General features: G+C 49.6%; 8 protein-coding genes across 8 annotated transcripts; 5 read left to right on the forward strand and 3 right to left on the reverse strand.

Moving 5' to 3' along the window:
* Positions 1-1,498: 1,498 nt before the first annotated feature.
* N7533_011533 (uncharacterized protein) lies at positions 1,499-2,992 on the forward strand (the record flags this gene model as incomplete). The annotated part of the gene is made up of 1 exon (XM_057108183.1): positions 1,499-2,992. One exon carries the CDS (start codon positions 1,499-1,501, stop codon positions 2,990-2,992), a length of 1,494 nt encoding a protein of 497 aa, XP_056955561.1.
* Positions 2,993-3,302: 310 nt separating this feature from the next.
* N7533_011534 (serine/threonine-protein kinase) lies at positions 3,303-4,277 on the reverse strand (the record flags this gene model as incomplete). The annotated part of the gene is made up of 3 exons (XM_057108184.1): positions 3,303-3,707; positions 3,784-3,990; positions 4,044-4,277. 3 exons carry the CDS (start codon positions 4,275-4,277, stop codon positions 3,303-3,305), a joined length of 846 nt encoding a protein of 281 aa, XP_056955562.1.
* A 1,759-nt stretch (positions 4,278-6,036) lies between these two features.
* Positions 6,037-6,849, forward strand: N7533_011535 (uncharacterized protein; the record flags this gene model as incomplete). Its single annotated transcript, XM_057108185.1, has 1 exon — positions 6,037-6,849. One exon carries the CDS (start codon positions 6,037-6,039, stop codon positions 6,847-6,849), a length of 813 nt encoding a protein of 270 aa, XP_056955563.1.
* Positions 6,850-7,975: 1,126 nt separating this feature from the next.
* Positions 7,976-9,039, reverse strand: amcA (putative mitochondrial ornithine carrier protein AmcA/Ort1; the record flags this gene model as incomplete). The annotated part of the gene is made up of 3 exons (XM_057108186.1): positions 7,976-8,728; positions 8,784-8,834; positions 8,935-9,039. The coding sequence occupies 3 exons, from the start codon at positions 9,037-9,039 to the stop codon at positions 7,976-7,978; spliced, it is 909 nt and encodes a 302-aa protein (XP_056955564.1).
* A 580-nt stretch (positions 9,040-9,619) lies between these two features.
* N7533_011537 (CGR1 family protein) lies at positions 9,620-10,221 on the forward strand (the record flags this gene model as incomplete). Its single annotated transcript, XM_057108187.1, has 3 exons — positions 9,620-9,686; positions 9,756-9,904; positions 10,081-10,221. The coding sequence occupies 3 exons, from the start codon at positions 9,620-9,622 to the stop codon at positions 10,219-10,221; spliced, it is 357 nt and encodes a 118-aa protein (XP_056955565.1).
* Positions 10,222-10,675: 454 nt separating this feature from the next.
* Positions 10,676-11,909, forward strand: N7533_011538 (uncharacterized protein; the record flags this gene model as incomplete). The annotated part of the gene is made up of 2 exons (XM_057108188.1): positions 10,676-11,301; positions 11,369-11,909. The coding sequence occupies 2 exons, from the start codon at positions 10,676-10,678 to the stop codon at positions 11,907-11,909; spliced, it is 1,167 nt and encodes a 388-aa protein (XP_056955566.1).
* Positions 11,910-12,318: 409 nt separating this feature from the next.
* tma22 (putative RNA binding protein Tma22) lies at positions 12,319-13,490 on the reverse strand (the record flags this gene model as incomplete). The annotated part of the gene is made up of 4 exons (XM_057108189.1): positions 12,319-12,749; positions 12,947-13,034; positions 13,193-13,212; positions 13,424-13,490. 4 exons carry the CDS (start codon positions 13,488-13,490, stop codon positions 12,319-12,321), a joined length of 606 nt encoding a protein of 201 aa, XP_056955567.1.
* A 1,367-nt stretch (positions 13,491-14,857) lies between these two features.
* Positions 14,858-15,058, forward strand: N7533_011540 (uncharacterized protein; the record flags this gene model as incomplete). Its single annotated transcript, XM_057108190.1, has 1 exon — positions 14,858-15,058. One exon carries the CDS (start codon positions 14,858-14,860, stop codon positions 15,056-15,058), a length of 201 nt encoding a protein of 66 aa, XP_056955568.1.
* Positions 15,059-16,377: the final 1,319 nt, after the last annotated feature.

The following is a 16,377-nucleotide window of genomic DNA, read 5'->3' on the forward strand; positions in this document are numbered from 1 at the left end:
CTGGGTAGGTACCTTCAAGTAGTAAGGTTCAATTTTGGGTGTAGCTGGTGAATCTGATTTCGATGCATGCTGTACCTATACAGTGCCGTACAGATCGACTCCCTGATGTCTTTGTTGCGTTAGAAGGGGTAGCGAAAACGAATATTGATTTCCTTTGTTAGCATCCTCACTTTTTGTGGCCCGTATATGATCTTCGGCCCATCTCGAGGCAGCCCACCATTGTTTCCACAAAGGCCACAATCTTTGAACCCGACTCTCCGACTTGAACAAAGATCGCAAAGATTCCGATTCTCTTGTCGAATCATGAATAAGATCTACACATCAACTGTACTACCATCCGTTTATAAAAGATCTCGGGAGCCACGATTTCTAATATCTTATTCCTAGGTAGCTCATTCACATTCACACGACCACACCTGCATCTTGATATCACAGTCAATGACTTCGGTACGTTTTGCCCTGAACTTCCAAGGTTTGCAGACACTACACGCTCATATATACACATAATATTGTAGGAAGTATCATAAATCTACCAGCATGCCGGCGTCAAACCGCTGGCGGGCCCCTGGCACGGTATTCTATGTACACTCAGGAACGCCCACTCCAGCTTCTCGGCCTGCAGATAGTCAGTTCGCCAATTTACAGAGCCGCCAACTTCACTAAGGTCCTTCCTTCCACTTCCAATTTCGTCCTATTCATCGCCCGGATTACCTCGTCTTCCATCTCCGTGGCAACCTGATTTCCAGATCATCACCCCCGTTGGTGGGTTATGTCCACTACACAAGGATCACTCGAGATCGCAGGCTATACTTCAAGCATAAAAAAGTCCCAAACCTACCCGAGACAGAATCGACCGAGGATCCGTACTTATTGTTCCATCTATTGGCACTCGCGCAGCTTCAGCAGAAGATGTCGATCTCGGCATCACCGAAGGTGCTTATGTTTACTGTTCGTCCTCGTAGACTACCTCTCTATGCTAAGTTATTAACTATCTTTCAGTCGCGCCTACTCATCACGCATGTACTTGACTTCAATTCTATCTTCCTCTTTAAAGCCCAGGTTTCTCGTCAGTCTCTAGGTGTGCTACGAGATATGAAAGCGGCCATTTACCCCATCACACGGCCTACAATAGGACGAAAAAAGATCCCCTTCCGACCATACAACACCTTCCCCTCTGGACTTAAGGCTGAAGTGGTCACCTTCGATGAGTAATGATCTCTCTGCCATAAATACCACATGAACAAAAAAAACCATGGTTCGTTGAAAATGAGGCAGAAGGCAGAGAGAGTAGATGGACGGTCGTAACGCCACTACTAAAGCCCTGCATGTCGAGACGCAACTTCCCCACCAATGTCATCGGCCAAACAAAGCCATGCACGTGGTTCAGTGTGATTAGCCAGCGGTTTCTTTCCTGAAACTGGGTTCCGAACAGCCACATTACCACACGTGGGAAATCCCTAACCCCTTCGCATCCAACTTGTGAGAAGTGGCTATTACCATGGATATATTCGGAACAGTATTCCCGGCTTTCGCAATCATACTCAAGTTCCTGTCTGCCAACGCCGCGTATTCTAGTGATGCGGAATCCCTCTTCCATCGCTTCAACTGGGACCTCCGGGTGGTTAATAAAATCATCCAGTATTTTGAGGAGAGGCGGCAGCAGAACCCGACACATGAGCTCTCCGACGAGGATGAGGAACTTCTTGAAAGTACCGCAAAGTACCTAGCAAAGCTAGCCGGAAAGGCCGCTGGTAATATGAGCAAGATCCAAGGATCCGGATGGCTCCAGCGAGGGCGCAACCAGGTGTTGTGGATCAGTCGGCGGAGCGAACTCCAGGAACTCGAGGCAGAGCTCTACGAATGGTCCAACCGATTTGATATAAAGCTCCTCGCCTTACCCGCGGACTTCAAATTCGTGTCACCGGCTTCAGAATGTATTGATGCACCTATACCGCCTGTTATCCGGGCAAACATGCAACTGCGAGACTTTTTAAATCTCCCTCAAGGAGCAAGAGATGAGAAGGTTCACAGTATGCTAAAGTGCACGCCTCCAGATGAGATAACCAGGGCAGTTTCCAACTACACCTCAATCAAGCCTATACATGTTGGCAATGATCAATGCATTTTAGCTAGCCGGAATTTTCCACCCGGTATTGTGCCCGGTAATTCCGAGTTTGACAGCCTAGTCTGCGGACTGGGCCAGCTCGCCGTCGCACTCAACTGTCTGGACCCTGTTATGAATATAGGTCTACTCCAGATTTCTCATTACTTCTTGGATGTTCCCAGTCGGCGGTTCTTCTTCGCTCAAACTGCGCCGTATAAGATTGATTCGATGAACACTCTGGAGTCACGGCTAGACAGGTCGCCATTCCCGCGTGTCTATGTGCCGCTCGACCAACGGCTTCAACTAGCACACAGGCTTACAGAGGCAATATTTTTCCTCCATACTGCAGGTTTCGTTCACAAAAATATTACGTCTAGGAGTGTTGTGATTCTGGAAAAGGCCGATCAGGATCACAAAGCGAAATTCCCGTTCTCGATCGGGCGCCCCTATCTGATGGGCTTCGACATGATCCGCACTAGTGACATGGTAACCAAACTAGAGGGAACCGATACGTCTAATATCAGAGCATCTGGCTTGGCTGGGAAGAATTGGGACTTCGCTGTCTTTCAACACCCAGACAGGCTTCTTGGGAACAAAAGCGAAAGATACATCAAGAACTATGACATATACAGCCTTGGCGTAGTGTTACTCCAAATAGGCCTCTGGGAGCCCATGGGAATGATTATGAGGAGACTGTCCGATGATTCTGTCACCTGGCGAGAGGGTCTATTGAGAGAATGCCTGAATTTAGAGGCCAGAGTTGGCGCCAGGTATCAGAAATTGGTAGCTTGGTGCCTAGATGTGAAAAGGGAGTCGATAGCAAAGGACGCGGACTTTGTTAAGGAGGTGCTAGACCCATTAGAAGATATGACGAACGCCTTATCGTAATGAGTGTCAAAAGTCTTCTGCCACTATAATGTTGGGTGGTACTTGGCTAGCTATGCTGAGCTATTGCCGAGCAGGCACATAGCCTCATGATCCAAGTTGCAAGAATGACTTCTGAAAAGAAGTACTACTAGTATTCTAGGTATTCTCTGAATCGTTAGAGATATGCATAGCGCTCTCACTTGCAGCAAAAAAATTAATCCATACAAGCCATATATAAAAATTTGCCAATCACCTTGACTGCATGTTTAAACAAAGGCCGTGTGTATGATTTCTCAGTCTATGACAGGAAAATTTGATTTTATACTACCTATCAGCGGAACCAGATGTGTGACAGTGCCTCTTCCGCGTTAGGTCTTTCAGCGGGATTATTTGCAATCAGCGACATCAGGAGACTCATCCCATACTCGCTGAATTTCCGACTCATAGTACTCTCTAGACCTGATATGATATCGCCATATTCATACGCTGCGTGTACATCGTCCCGAAAAAGTCTTTCTCCCACAACCATCTCGTACATAATACATCCCAAGGACCATAAATCCACGGCCTTTGTGTACTGCTCTTTTGCTTTTCCCTTCGTGATCTCTGGGGCACAGTATCCTCCACTACTGTATCTAGTATCATATCTCGTTGAGCTGTCTTTGGGAACCCGCTTGGAGATACCAAAATCGCCAATCTTGACACGGGGTGGATCGCGAGAAATGAGAAGTATATTCTGTTGTTATGCTTCGAATTAGCGTATTTTTCGTTGCACTCAAGTTGAGCATCATGATATCCAAATTTCCACCCACCTGTGGTTTAAGATCGCGGTGCGCGATATTTTCCCGGTGCATTTTCACTAGCCCCTCCAATAATTGATGCATGATCAGCTTCGTATCGTGCTCAGCCCACGGTGAATGGGAATTTGCTTTCAAATCACCCAGCTCAACATACTCCATAGCCAGGAAGACGAAATTATCATCTTCACTCCACCCGAAGAACTCCACGAAAAGGTCGCTCTGCAATGTTCATTAGAAGGAGACCTCAATGGGTAAGGCATTCGGCGACTTACCTGCTCCTTCATTAGGTCTGCTGCCGTGACGATCTCCCGGACGATTTCATCTTTCTCGATGGCAAACGGTGCATTACTATGTCCTTTAAGAATGCGCTTGACAGCAACCCACGGCTTTCTGATGCCAATAAGGGCTCCTGGTTCTTTGAAGACCTGGGCGAACCCTCCGTGGCCGACATGTTCAGTGCACCGGGGATTAAAATCAATCTTTGAGTCCATCTTCATTTTTTCCATGTGTTGACGTATCCTTTCACGACTCGGAGTACTCTTGTTGGGGCCGACTGCCACGACATGAGAATACTTTTTCTTTTCTATTCCATCCTGCAGCCTCGAGTTTGCGAATCCTGATGCGATAACGCCAGGAGCTTGACTTGAGCCTTTTGATTCTCCTTTCCTCATTGCTGCTTTCTTCGGTGACATGTTCATCGGCTTTATCGAAATGATATCGCTTTCCTCGGCAACCATTAAAGCCATATTTCTACTCCGTGTTGTCACAATGATAAAGCCATAGCTCGACTTTTGAGGCAAAAATTTCAGGAGTGACGGGCGTTCCAGAAGAAGATTATCATCGAGACCATCGACAATAAGTATGAATTTCTCCAAATTTCCTCTCTGGAGCCATTCAATGACAAGTTGACATACATTGGCGTCAGGATCTTTTGTACCAGGAACCCAAGCTCGGGCTGCAATTTCCCGGTAGCCTTGTTCGAAGCGCGCTGCGTTGCTCGCATCGATCCAGAAAACCCAGGTTCTGGGGATTGGTCACGGATTCGATAACAGTATTCGATAGCTAGGTGTGATTTTCTTCTTGGTATTAGCAGTGCATAACAAGTGAGCCGTCTTTAACCCACCCACTGCGACTACCTCCGAGTAGTGCTATCGTTGCTGGAGCGGAGCCTTTCAGCTGGAGTTGAGCGAATAGTGCTCTACGGTCAATGAATTGTAGATCACGAGCGAACGGAACTGTACTAAAATGCGAAGGCTCTAGGTTGGGTGGTGCTCTTTAGCGGTCGGACCACAGATGGATGTCGGGTTCCCGACTCACCTACTTGATATCTCCCTAGGCCATTTTTTACTGTACCAACGTTGTGGGTGACCTGCTTTCCACTGTTACTGGCCCCAAATGACTTGGATTTCGACGAGGCCATATTGACAGAAATTGTGTCGTTTGAAGTTAACCACAGTAATCACTATCTTATTTTCAGCTGAAGGAGGGGAAGTGTTCAACATCAGGTGACCGCGGCCTTAGAACAGGGAATAAGACTGGCGGATAGGCCTAGTGGGCCACACTGTACGCCCAATGTGGGGGTTGAAGGCTGAGTCCTAGAATTGGAATAGCTTCAAGTTGGCGCCTAAACGTAACAAGGATAAAAATTGCACATATCTCGATTCAACTCCAGGGCTGCTATAATTACTGTGTACTTGATTCATGCGCTCCGGGGCCTCTCACAGAAACAAATTCTTTATATCTAGCTACTTCCAATTATTTCTCTCTCGCCACTGATAATTTTCGCCTTTCTGTGTACTCTTCTCTATTACTTCGCTGGGCACACATACCAATGTTGTATTACCTTTTTCACCCGCAGGTGCCTATAAGACCCAAAAGAATCCCCGCTTGACTTGTGCATTCAAATGATTACCGTCGCTCTAGTAATACCTACAGTAACATTAAAAAGTTCCAATGAAACAGATGAGCCCTCCAAAATAGAGGCTATTTATCTTGGCAACCTATCTAAACAGTTTCCCCAAGCCCCGCTTGAATCGTTTCAAGTTCCGTTGTTTATTCCCCAGGACTCTCTGCTCTACGATACTTCCACCATACACCATCATGTCCGAATCGGAAAAGACAGGGCCCGCTTGGGGTGAATTACCCATTGAGCAATACTTCATACAAAACTGGTCCTTCTCCTCGACGAAAACACCAAACCAACAACGAAGCAGACTAGTCACTTAATTTCTCAATCTAAACACTCTCCCCTTTAAATGGTTCAAAATGCCTGACTTGAAAGATCTTCCCGCCCAGGGTACCGGATTTCGACTCCCCACAACTGAAGAAATCGACATCATTCTTCGACCTTATCGCTGTGAAAATTTGCGATGGTACGCGATGTATCCGTTTCCGGATCATATATGTCCCTATCTCTTGCGGACTTATTACAGTGCCTTGAACTCAGACCAGAGAGTCAAAGATGATACGCAAATGGAAGAATGGATCGATACGGAAAAATTTGGAGAAGAGGCGGAATGGGCTGTTCTTGATAGTGAGGACTTGTTTAATTTTGGGCCTGGTTCGGAGTCATGGCGTCAGATCTATGATATTATACCTGAGCTTGCTGGTCCGCTTTTGTTACAGCCTTTTCAAGTTCGTTCTGGTGATGGTGAGTGTGTAGTCAAGCGTGTCCCTGGTCCAGGGGATGATATCCTGAAGAATATGTATATCTATTTCAAGAGAGATCTTGCTACCGCTAAAGAGGATGATCCTGCAGCGTGGCTTCATGAGCGGGATTCGGTGATTGAATCGACTGGGATGGCATTACAGAAAGTTGTTACGAGCACGTATATGGTTGTTGCAGATCAGGAAGCCTTCCAGACGGGAAAGCTTCTGGTACTGTATTTGGATGGCTTTCGAAGGGTTATTCGTGAGGTCCGTATTGATGATGAGCTTGATGATATTGGTAGTATTGTTGGATCTTGGACGGAAACGAGTGATCTTCCGGACTATTCGATTCTTTCGGAGAGATATCGAGTGAATGGTGATCTGGGGCGCGAATTGTATCAATTGATTGAGGTCCTTGCGGATTTGTGAGGATGACTCGGAGGAACCTTGGCTTGAAGGTCTTGGTAAGGTTGCTGCTTAGGTATGCTTTGGATATATATAAATCTGCGGGGAACTTGAAGGACCTCGGGAATTTGCGTGTCTTCTGGAAGTTGGGGTGAGAAAGGAACACATTGGGATAGTATGCATGACTGCCAGTGGGCCGGGAATCCTCGGGTTTCTGCTGATACTTAGGTACTACTAGTAGTACCTTACAAGGTTCAAGTTCTCCACCGACTGCTTGATTGTAACAGAAACAAGAAATACCAGTAGTAATTCCATCTAATACTGGGAATCTTGGTAGCATTCACGACGTTTCGTTTGAACTTGAACTTGAGCAAAGCTATGTAGTATAACACAACGTGGATCTACATAGCTGTGCCCGGCTCCTCAACATGGCCACTGGCCAGAGGACCTCAAGCTGAAATATATTTTTGCAATTCGATGGTTCCTACTGGGCTGAATGATGAAAACTTGAATTTGAGGGGTAAGGGCCCCAGAGACCAAATTTTGGACTGTACCAGACCTAGGTACAGCCCATTTACTAGTAGAACGTGGCTGCATTTTTCGCATCGGGTATCTCAACGCATCCAGCCGAGCCCTGGAGGCGGCATTGAGTTTAATGGATGGATACAAGGGAAATAAATTTCTCAATTGTTGCAAAGTAATTGGCTGCTGCGAGATCATAAAGAACTCGTACCTTGCGATCACCCAGTAATGTGTGGGCTGAATATGCCTCATTCATTGTTGTGGGTCTCTGATTGGTCGAGTATAATTTCTCATCGTCACGTTGTCTGATTTTGTATATGATCGTCTCCAAGTTTATCCTATACTGCATACCTACGGAGTATACAGCCTGATTCTGCGGGTAGTACTTTCAAGTCGTAGTTCCAGGTTTGATAGACACCATCACTGGCAAGAGGGAAGACAAATGACACTTTACTAGTGCAACTAGTCCATTCCCTCTTCTAGTCGACAAACAATTCAACACTCATAATCCATTCAAAATCTATATCACAACAATATCTTTTTTATGGGTATAAAACAAAAGCAAACAACTATGCCCAAACAAAATCTATATGCAGAACATCAAATCACCAAAGGGCAACCAAAGCCATCAACCAAAAAACGACCTCAACCCCTCATAAACAGAAAAGATAAAAGCCGAGCTCGGCGCCGATCGCGCGCACGTAATTCCACAACCACGATACATGCCCTTAAACCCCTGCTGCCTCCACAACGCCCGACTAACAGACCAAAAAGTCTGCCGTTGGGCACCGGGCTGCCGGAGCGAGATATCCTCCGTTTGAAGTCGAGATTTGATCGTGTCGGCTGGGTAGAAGAGGAAGTTGTAGCTTATTCCCGCTGTTGCGCCGGCGATGAGTTGTTGGTGGAGGAAAAGTGTGCCGTCGGTGTCGGGGGATGTTTTTATGTTGTGGGCGCGGAATAGTGAGCTGACGCCTTCGTAGCCGCCGAACCAGGCAGCCGACCCGCCGGTTTCGCGGATTAGGGTTCCTAGCTGCCCGCGCCAGAATCCGATTAGGCCTTCGCGGCGGAAGATTTCTGCGACGAGGGCGAGGGGGCGGGGTTGGACTGATGTTGAGGTGGGCACTTGCATGCGGCATTTTATTAGTTCGATTGGGGTGAGGGCGAGGGAGGTTATTGAGCCTGATGCTGCGCCGCTGAAGAGGAGGGCGGCGAAGGGGAGGTGGTCAACGCCTGGGAAGACGGTTGCTCGGAGGGCGTCTTGGATTATGCGGTAGCTGAAGAATAGACAGCTTGTTTCGACGGCGGCGCCGGTCATGGGGGGCTGATATGCCTCGGTATAGGCCCTTGAGGCCATCGGCGCGGAAGGACTGGCGGAAACAGTCTAGTGGGCCCGTGTAGCGGAGGGGGAGATGTTCGGGTTGGGATTGGAGGCGGACTTTGACGGTGTCGAAGGGGTATTCTATTAGTTTTCCTGCCATTCCTGCGGACTGGGGAGAAGATAGTGAGTCATTTGCCACTGCGATGGAGTGCTGGGGGTACTGCGGAGTGCAACGATGCCCAGCAATGCTGATAAACTGTGGAACTCACCGATCCGAAGACGATATCCTTCATAGCCTCGACCCCCTGGTTAGGCGGGAGGGCGGGCAACTCCATCGCTTCATTGACCGTGATTGCATGCTCGGCCGTCGCCATCAAGGCTTAAGAGTCCAGGGGGGAGAGGAAGAGAGGGGGTGGATGAACGGGGCTATCGCAGAAGCATGATTTTGTAAAGCAGGAGAGAGCAGATATAAAGAAGGGAGGGGAAGTATTTAAGAGTGAGTGATTTGATCGGGCCCGTCAGGCAGAGAGTCAAAGAGGGGCCGGAAAAAAAGAGGGGATTTGGCGGTGAATGAGACAGTCGGCCAGTATGGAGTAAGCCAAGAGTCTTGCAGAAGCGAGGTCGTCAGATTCCAAGAAAACTGGTCTTTTTTGGCGCCAAATACGGTGAAAGCGGGACTGTGGATGGAGTCCAGGGAGAAGTGGAGAGAGAGAAAGGTTGTCAGTGGTGAATGAGGCAGTGTTGGTGAAGGAAATTCGTGTTAGCGGGTGCCAAGGCTGATTATCTCGATCTGATAATCTCCGAGCAAATTTTCACTTCCGACTTCAGGACCAACTCGGTCTATCTTATTCAACTCTGCATCCACTTAACAACTGTCACAGTGGTACATTTACAGTTGCTCGAAACACAGTGATACCCTCAATCATACTCCCACCCACCCACACACTTTCTACAATGTCTACGGCCACGGCCACCGCGCCAGCCGCCGAGGCTCCCAAGTCCACCGGCATGCGCAAGAACGGTATGTCACTCCAACTCCAACTCCATGTCCCCACTCCACCCTAACTCCGACTAATCCAATCCTTTTCAGGCAAGAATTGGCATGATTCCTCTAAAAAGCCTTTCCGCCCGAACTCCGGTTTGACCTCTTACGCTAAGCGGAAGGAGGCCTCGGACCAGGCAAAGGCCGTGAAGGAGTTGGAGCGTGAGATGAAGGAGGAGAAAGAGGCCGAGCGTAAGGTGGGTACTTGGATAGCTATCACTGCTATTACTTCCTTTTTTTTTTCTTTTTCTATCCCTAAAGCCCTAATGTTGGATGCAACTCATGTTCTTATCCCCTCTCTATCATGCTACCATCTGCCACCCTGCCACCCTGCCACCCTGCCATCCCACGATAACATGCTGACCCTCTCCAGGCCCACATCCAGCGCATCAAGGATAAGCGCGCTGCTAAGGAGGAGAAGCTCCGCTACGAGAAGATGGCCGAGAAGATGCATGCCAAGCGCGTCGAGCGCTTGAAGCGCAGAGAGAAGCGCAACAAGCTTCTCAACTCATAAGGTGGAGTATCTGCATGATGTACATTGATACACTCCATCTACCTGCATTATCCGGATACTACAGCAAGCTAGCACAGCACAGCACAGCAAAGCACAGCACAGCTATGCTAGGCTGCGCTCAGCTAGCTGCTGTCTAGTACAGCTACCGCTAATTCTCGTTGGGCACTGGCGTTTCTGGGAGTGTTTGAGGATTCGATTCAGTTCATAGCGATCCATTACATAAAAGCAATTATTTAAATTACAAAACTAGCAGCTTGTTCTAATTATTCGCGTAGTATAACACTGTGTACTGTAAACTGTAGACTGTAAACACTGTGGCTTTGCTGCTGCGCAACTGCCTGTCGATCGTCTTGGCGCCTCCGCGTCTCCTCCGCACTTCACTCCATCTCACCTCCTCACATCTTCTTTTCATCCTCTCCAAGACTACACCCACTTCCCAGAATATAATGCCCAAATGGACCGTCCTACCCCCTTCGCACACACCCGAACCGTCTCCGCAACATTCCCCCTAACCCACAAATCACCCTCAACCACCCCCCGACCTAATGACGTCTCCACTCCGTTTGCAGACAAAACTATCCCTCGCCATGTCCAACACAAACACACCACCTCCCTAGGAGGATCATCATTCAGACTAAGCCAGCCAAAAGGCCTCCAAGAATCATCCTCCTTCACCACATCCACCCCAAGCTCAACCGCCCCCACCCAAAACCACGGATCCCCCGAACCACGTCACCGACTCTCCCGCCGCGACCCATTCCTAAGTCTCACCCACCACCACCACCAGCACCATCCCCCCGAGAACAAACCACGACACAAACATTCCAAATCCCGTGATCTCCGTCTCCGCCCTATGAGTCTCGCCTCAGCAAGTGCGAGAGGCCTCCTCCAATCCCGCCGCGACAAAGACCGCGACGATTTCCTCCGACCAACGGAGACGAGGTCATCTCGCTGGTCCGAAAGGAGGGGCAGTTTACTCGATGTCCCCGAGCAAAATGAGCATTTGGGACCGATTCGGTCCCAGATTCAGTGTATGGAGGATTTGGAGAGGGTTAAGCGGAGGAGGAAGGTTGGTGAATCGTATGTTTTCTCCGTTTACTACCGAGGAGTGAATAAGTAAAGTTAAGTTAAGCTAATTACCATGCAGGTATTTACGTTCGGCGCTGGCGTCAACGGGGACACAAGCTACGGACGTTACGCGACGACTCGATTACACATACTATAATCTTCTAGAGAGGATAACGGGCTTGAATGCGACGATAGCCTCGTTTCAGGAATTATCCGAGTCGGCGGCGTCATTTCTGAATGATTTTGAGAGGGAGACGGCTTCTTTGGACACTGGTGTTCGAAAACAGATTATCGAGTTAAAGGGCTTTGAGCCGCAAAGTGAGAAGGCTGCTGCGTTGGAGGAGAGGATGAGAGTTGGGAGGGAGAAGTTTGAGGATCTGGGGAAACGGCTGAAGGATGTACGGTGTGAGATTGAGTCTTGGGAGCGGAGGGAGTTGGAGTGGCAGGAGAGGATCAGTCGGCGATTGAGGATTTTCTGGGCTGTTGTTGGGTCGGCGGTTTTGGTTGTGCTTTTGGGGATTTTCCTGAGGAATTGGCCCGGGGGGGAGGGAGGGGGATTCTGGATTGGGATTGGGATCGGGGTTGGTGGAGGCGGAGGAGGCGCGGTGCAGTCAATATGAAGCTGGAGCGGACTCTGTTCTTGCTTCTACGGATGCTGTTGTTGAGTCTATTCTTCATGATCGTGTGGAGGGTGAGGCTTGGTATCCGGCCAGTCTTGCGGATCGGCGGGAGAGTCTCCAGGCGAGATCTACAGATGGAGATTGGGGGGGTTTCGAGGAGGTCAAGTTCGAGTTCGCAAGCAATGGCGAAGGCGAAAGCTACGGACACAGATTACGATCCCCTGCGGGTTCTCGACGAGTTATAGTCAAGCTCGGAACTACCACTGTACAGAAACATTTGAGCGTTTGAAGCTATTTAGTCATGATACCCAGAGCCATAATGAAATCGTATGTCATCCAACCCGCACTCAATGCAATCAATTCATCCCATAGTTGTATCACATCACACCCCACCCTCAAGGTATAGGACTCAGGCTAAACCCGCCGCAGCATCAGCCTTCTTCTTCTTCTTATCCTCAATCAACTCAATATTCCCCTTAGGAACCTTATCCCCATGCACCTCAAGCAACCACTCCCGAATCTCCTCACTAACATCTCCCTGAACGGTAATCTCCTCCGTCCCCGCGGCGGAGCGTGTCATAGACGACCCCGTAGCAAACTTCTTACCGAGATCCTTGGCGATTTTCTTATTTTCTAGACCGAAGACTTCGAGGCCGACGAGGACGGTGACGTGTTTGCGTTTGTTGCGCTCGACGCGCTTGATTTGGATCTTTGAGGCGGCTTTGCGTTCGGCGTCGCGGGCTTCGGATTGGGCGGCGCGGGCTTCTTTTTTGGCGGCGTCTTTGGCGGCGCGTTCTTGGGCTGAGAGGGAAAGGGTTGAGAGGTTGGCTGTTACTGCGTCTGGAGGGGGTGTTAGATGGGATTGTTTGGGTGTGAGTGGGTGGGGAAGGGGGGGTAGTGATAAAGATGGGGGTGGAGCGGGACGAGTTGAGGATGATAGTCGAGGTATCGGGGTATGCTGATACTGATGCAGATGCCGATGCAGTGTATAATTGTACGATTGTATAATTGTATAAGGTGGGAGGAGTGGAGCTCACCCTCTGAGTATAATCTTGTCCAAAGATCAGGCTGTTTCGCCTCGAGCCATTCTTCGCATTTCTTCGCGGTGCCGCCGAACTCGCAATACTAGAGATGAGATTGGTCAGGCCTGTTTTGTTTGTCTGGATTCGTTTGTGTTTCGGAAAGAGGTCGGGGTCGAGGTCCAAGCGATAGGAGCTAGTTGAGCTTGCTATCATATCGAATCATATCGAACGTGGGATGGGAATGTTTGATTGCGTACATACCTCGGGCGGTAGAGTGCATACTAGAGAGGTATTGCGTTAGCCAAGACTCGCAATGTGTACAAGGTACTGTACTGTGTGTCACAGAAGGGGTGGGGTTCAGAGATCCAGCCTGGTCTGGCCAGCTCTTCCAGCAACGAATTCCATCCGGCGAGCAAGGAAAGGAACAGCCCACCATACCACCACAGGGTCCTCACTCAAGTCGACTCGATGAGCTCAGCTCAATTCACTCACCTCCACAGTATACGATGTGTCGGGCCTGCGGCTCCAGAGAACCGGGTGTATCTGCGACTTCAGCCATTTTAATGAAATTCAAGTCAGGTTAGTCTAAGGCGGCTGCTTTGGCGGGCTGAGGCAGTGCGGGCGGTTTGCGGTGCGGGGCGCTGACTAAGATGAGTTGCACGTGACTTGATCCCGTGATCCGGTCGAATAATCTCGGCCCGGGATTGCGGGATACATGGGATACACTGGATATAGACAGATTGTGATGGATGGATGGATAGATGCTACTGGTCAATTGCTAATGGGTAATCGCTGAGGCGTATCTAATTACGCTACTCGTAAATCATACTTTGACAACACACCATGCAGATCATATCGCTCACCATCTCCGTATCTGAGACGAAACGAGCAACCCCGCCCAGTGACAGAAGGACAATGCACCGTTGTTATCGCCAGGGATGAGAGGGAGGGGAAGGAGACGAGGAAGGAGGACCGAGAGGATTGACGTGACGAGAGAAGCTGGGGCCGACTGAGACCGACTGGGCAAGAGCCAACCAAAGCCTGGCCGAGCCTTGCTCGCCTGCGTGCTTCCTGCCTGCCCGTTTGTCAATGGGGCCATGCATGTTAACGGTCGAGCTGCTGTCTGCGACCGAGGGGCGAAAGCAAGCGAGAGCGAGATAGCGACTGCGCTGGACTGCACTGCTCCGATCCGATCCGTGCAATTGGTGCCCGGGTGATGATAGATCCGCACGCAGCTGCGTCAGGTAGCCGTTGAGCTCCGATAAGATAATGTCAGTGTCAGGTCAGTGTTGTGCATAAGTAGGTTCCAGTGGGATAGGTGACTCCACCGTGGCTGGGACCCTGGTAAGACGCGCAGTAGTGGAAAGTAATGTCCGCCTAGTACGGAGTAGAGGATGTAGGTACAAGTGCGTTGACAAAGTACGATGTGCAGGAAACCAGGTGGAGTAGAGTAGCTTAGGTGTGGAGCAGGCGTTAAGGTGAATACTCCGAAGAGCGGAGGAATGGGGACCCCGCGGCAGAGATAAAATAGATATCAATGGGAATGGGACGGAAACAGAGATAGGATGAGCGAGATAGGGACATTACATGAAGATAGCTGGGTTGAAGGTTCTCCGTATGCACCAAGATACTCCCAGAAACGGATAAGATGGGAGTCAGCACAGACCGATGGTGATCTCAAACTCGTTCACCTTCAAGCCTTCCTAGTCGATCGATGTGAAAGGACCGGCTGGTGGCTCCGCAATTCCGAGGCGTCAGGGGTGTGGTCGTGGGTCGTGGGTCGTGGGGGCCCGTGGGGATTCGCGTCAATTTGCACAATCCTCGCCATGATTGAATCATCTCATCTCCGCGGATGATCCACTGTGAACGTTATGCAGGATTGAGTTGAGTACGGAGGGCTACTTCATAGTGAGGGTGCAGTCCATCATGGTGGGCCAGAACGACGTGCTCTTGATAGTGGATCTAGACGCAGTAGCGCACCTTGGTTTCAACGGTGGTGTTGGCGCCGGGGCCCGAACTCATCGCCTCCACGAAGAAGACATGCAGCAATGCGGCGCTGTCACTGGCCCACGGGCCTGGTGCGAGGGCCCGGAGAATGACGGACGACTAAATGCTGGGAGGGTTTAAGCCTGGACCAATCATGGCCTGGTCCTCTCGGCGACAACGACAATACCAGTTGCCCAGGCTGCAAGCGCACAGACAAAAGGCAATTCTAGGAGTACGACGAGCTATGTTAGCTTTGGTGCTGCTCCGTGCGTGATGCAATCCTGGTGTGGTGGTGGTGGAGTGGTGGAAGTGGTAAGTTGGTCTTTGACAATGTCAACGGGAGTTAACTTGAAGTCTTGAGATAGTATAGGAGGAGACTTTGAAGGTTCCAGTTCCAGTTCAGTTCCATTTAGTACCCGTACCAGTACCAGTCCAGTCAGGACCAGGCTGATTGACTAGCCTTGGACGGGTGTCTGATATGCCGCCACTTCCCTCGATTGGTTCCCCTCAAGCCTCATAGTCATCGATCATATCGGCCTCGATGGCACAAATCTCGAGCTTATCTTCTCGGCACCAACAAGTGTCCGGGGCCAGGCCTGTGCTCAGAGTTTAGTGGGTCGAGACGAGTCGATCAGTATAGGGCAGTATTTTTGTCTTGTCTTTGTCTCTGTAGCAGTATCTTGGTCGAATAGTGGAGTGCCAGTGCTACTTCCAAGATTTCCAAGGTTGTCACCATTGATACTCCGAGAGTCGGCAATAGTAGAATGCACAATGTATCCATGATGGTCCATGGAGGATATCTCGATAGGCATAGATATCCTAAAATCTGGTCAACCTGTGCCACCCACCATGCATTGTGTTGTGCTCAGACCCTGCTGGTTCTGTGCGGTGATACCTTGAGAGTATTCCATTCCATGATTTGACTCGGAGGCTCCACTGGACGCAAAAGTGGGGAATAATCGAAGGTCTGGCCATCGTAACTGTAACTGGGGCCGGTGCGCTGCACTAGTGGGATTGTCAGTGGCAAACGAGGAAAAATGAGGAAGGAAAAACCAGAAAAAAAAAACAAAATAGAAATAGAAATAGAACTTGATTCAAGTATATAGAAGCACTCCTGGAAGGTAAGTAGAAAAAAAAAGGAAAAAGAGAGAGAAGTGTCAACCTTGGAAAGTGTGTAGAGTTGAAGTTGGAATCTCCCCACATTTTCTCTGTTTGCGGATCTTCCCTCTTCTCTTCTCCTCCTTTTCAACCACCACCACTCACCACTCACCCTCACCCTCGCCCTCACACCCTCACATCACTTGACTTGCAAACCCTCCTCTCTTTCTTCTCCCTAAAACCCTAACCCCCCCGAACTACTCTCTGATCTACTCTCCACCACATGACTACCCCCCAGCCATGACGGCCCTGGCAACCCCCCCGGTCGTTCTCCCCAGATCCCTTACGTTCGCCTACTACTC

This window comes from Penicillium manginii, assembly GCF_028828005.1.
Source record: "Penicillium manginii strain IBT 31320 chromosome Unknown utg000008l:1.0-3226943.0:1.0-3228205.0, whole genome shotgun sequence".
NCBI classification, from domain to species: domain Eukaryota; kingdom Fungi; phylum Ascomycota; class Eurotiomycetes; order Eurotiales; family Aspergillaceae; genus Penicillium; species Penicillium manginii.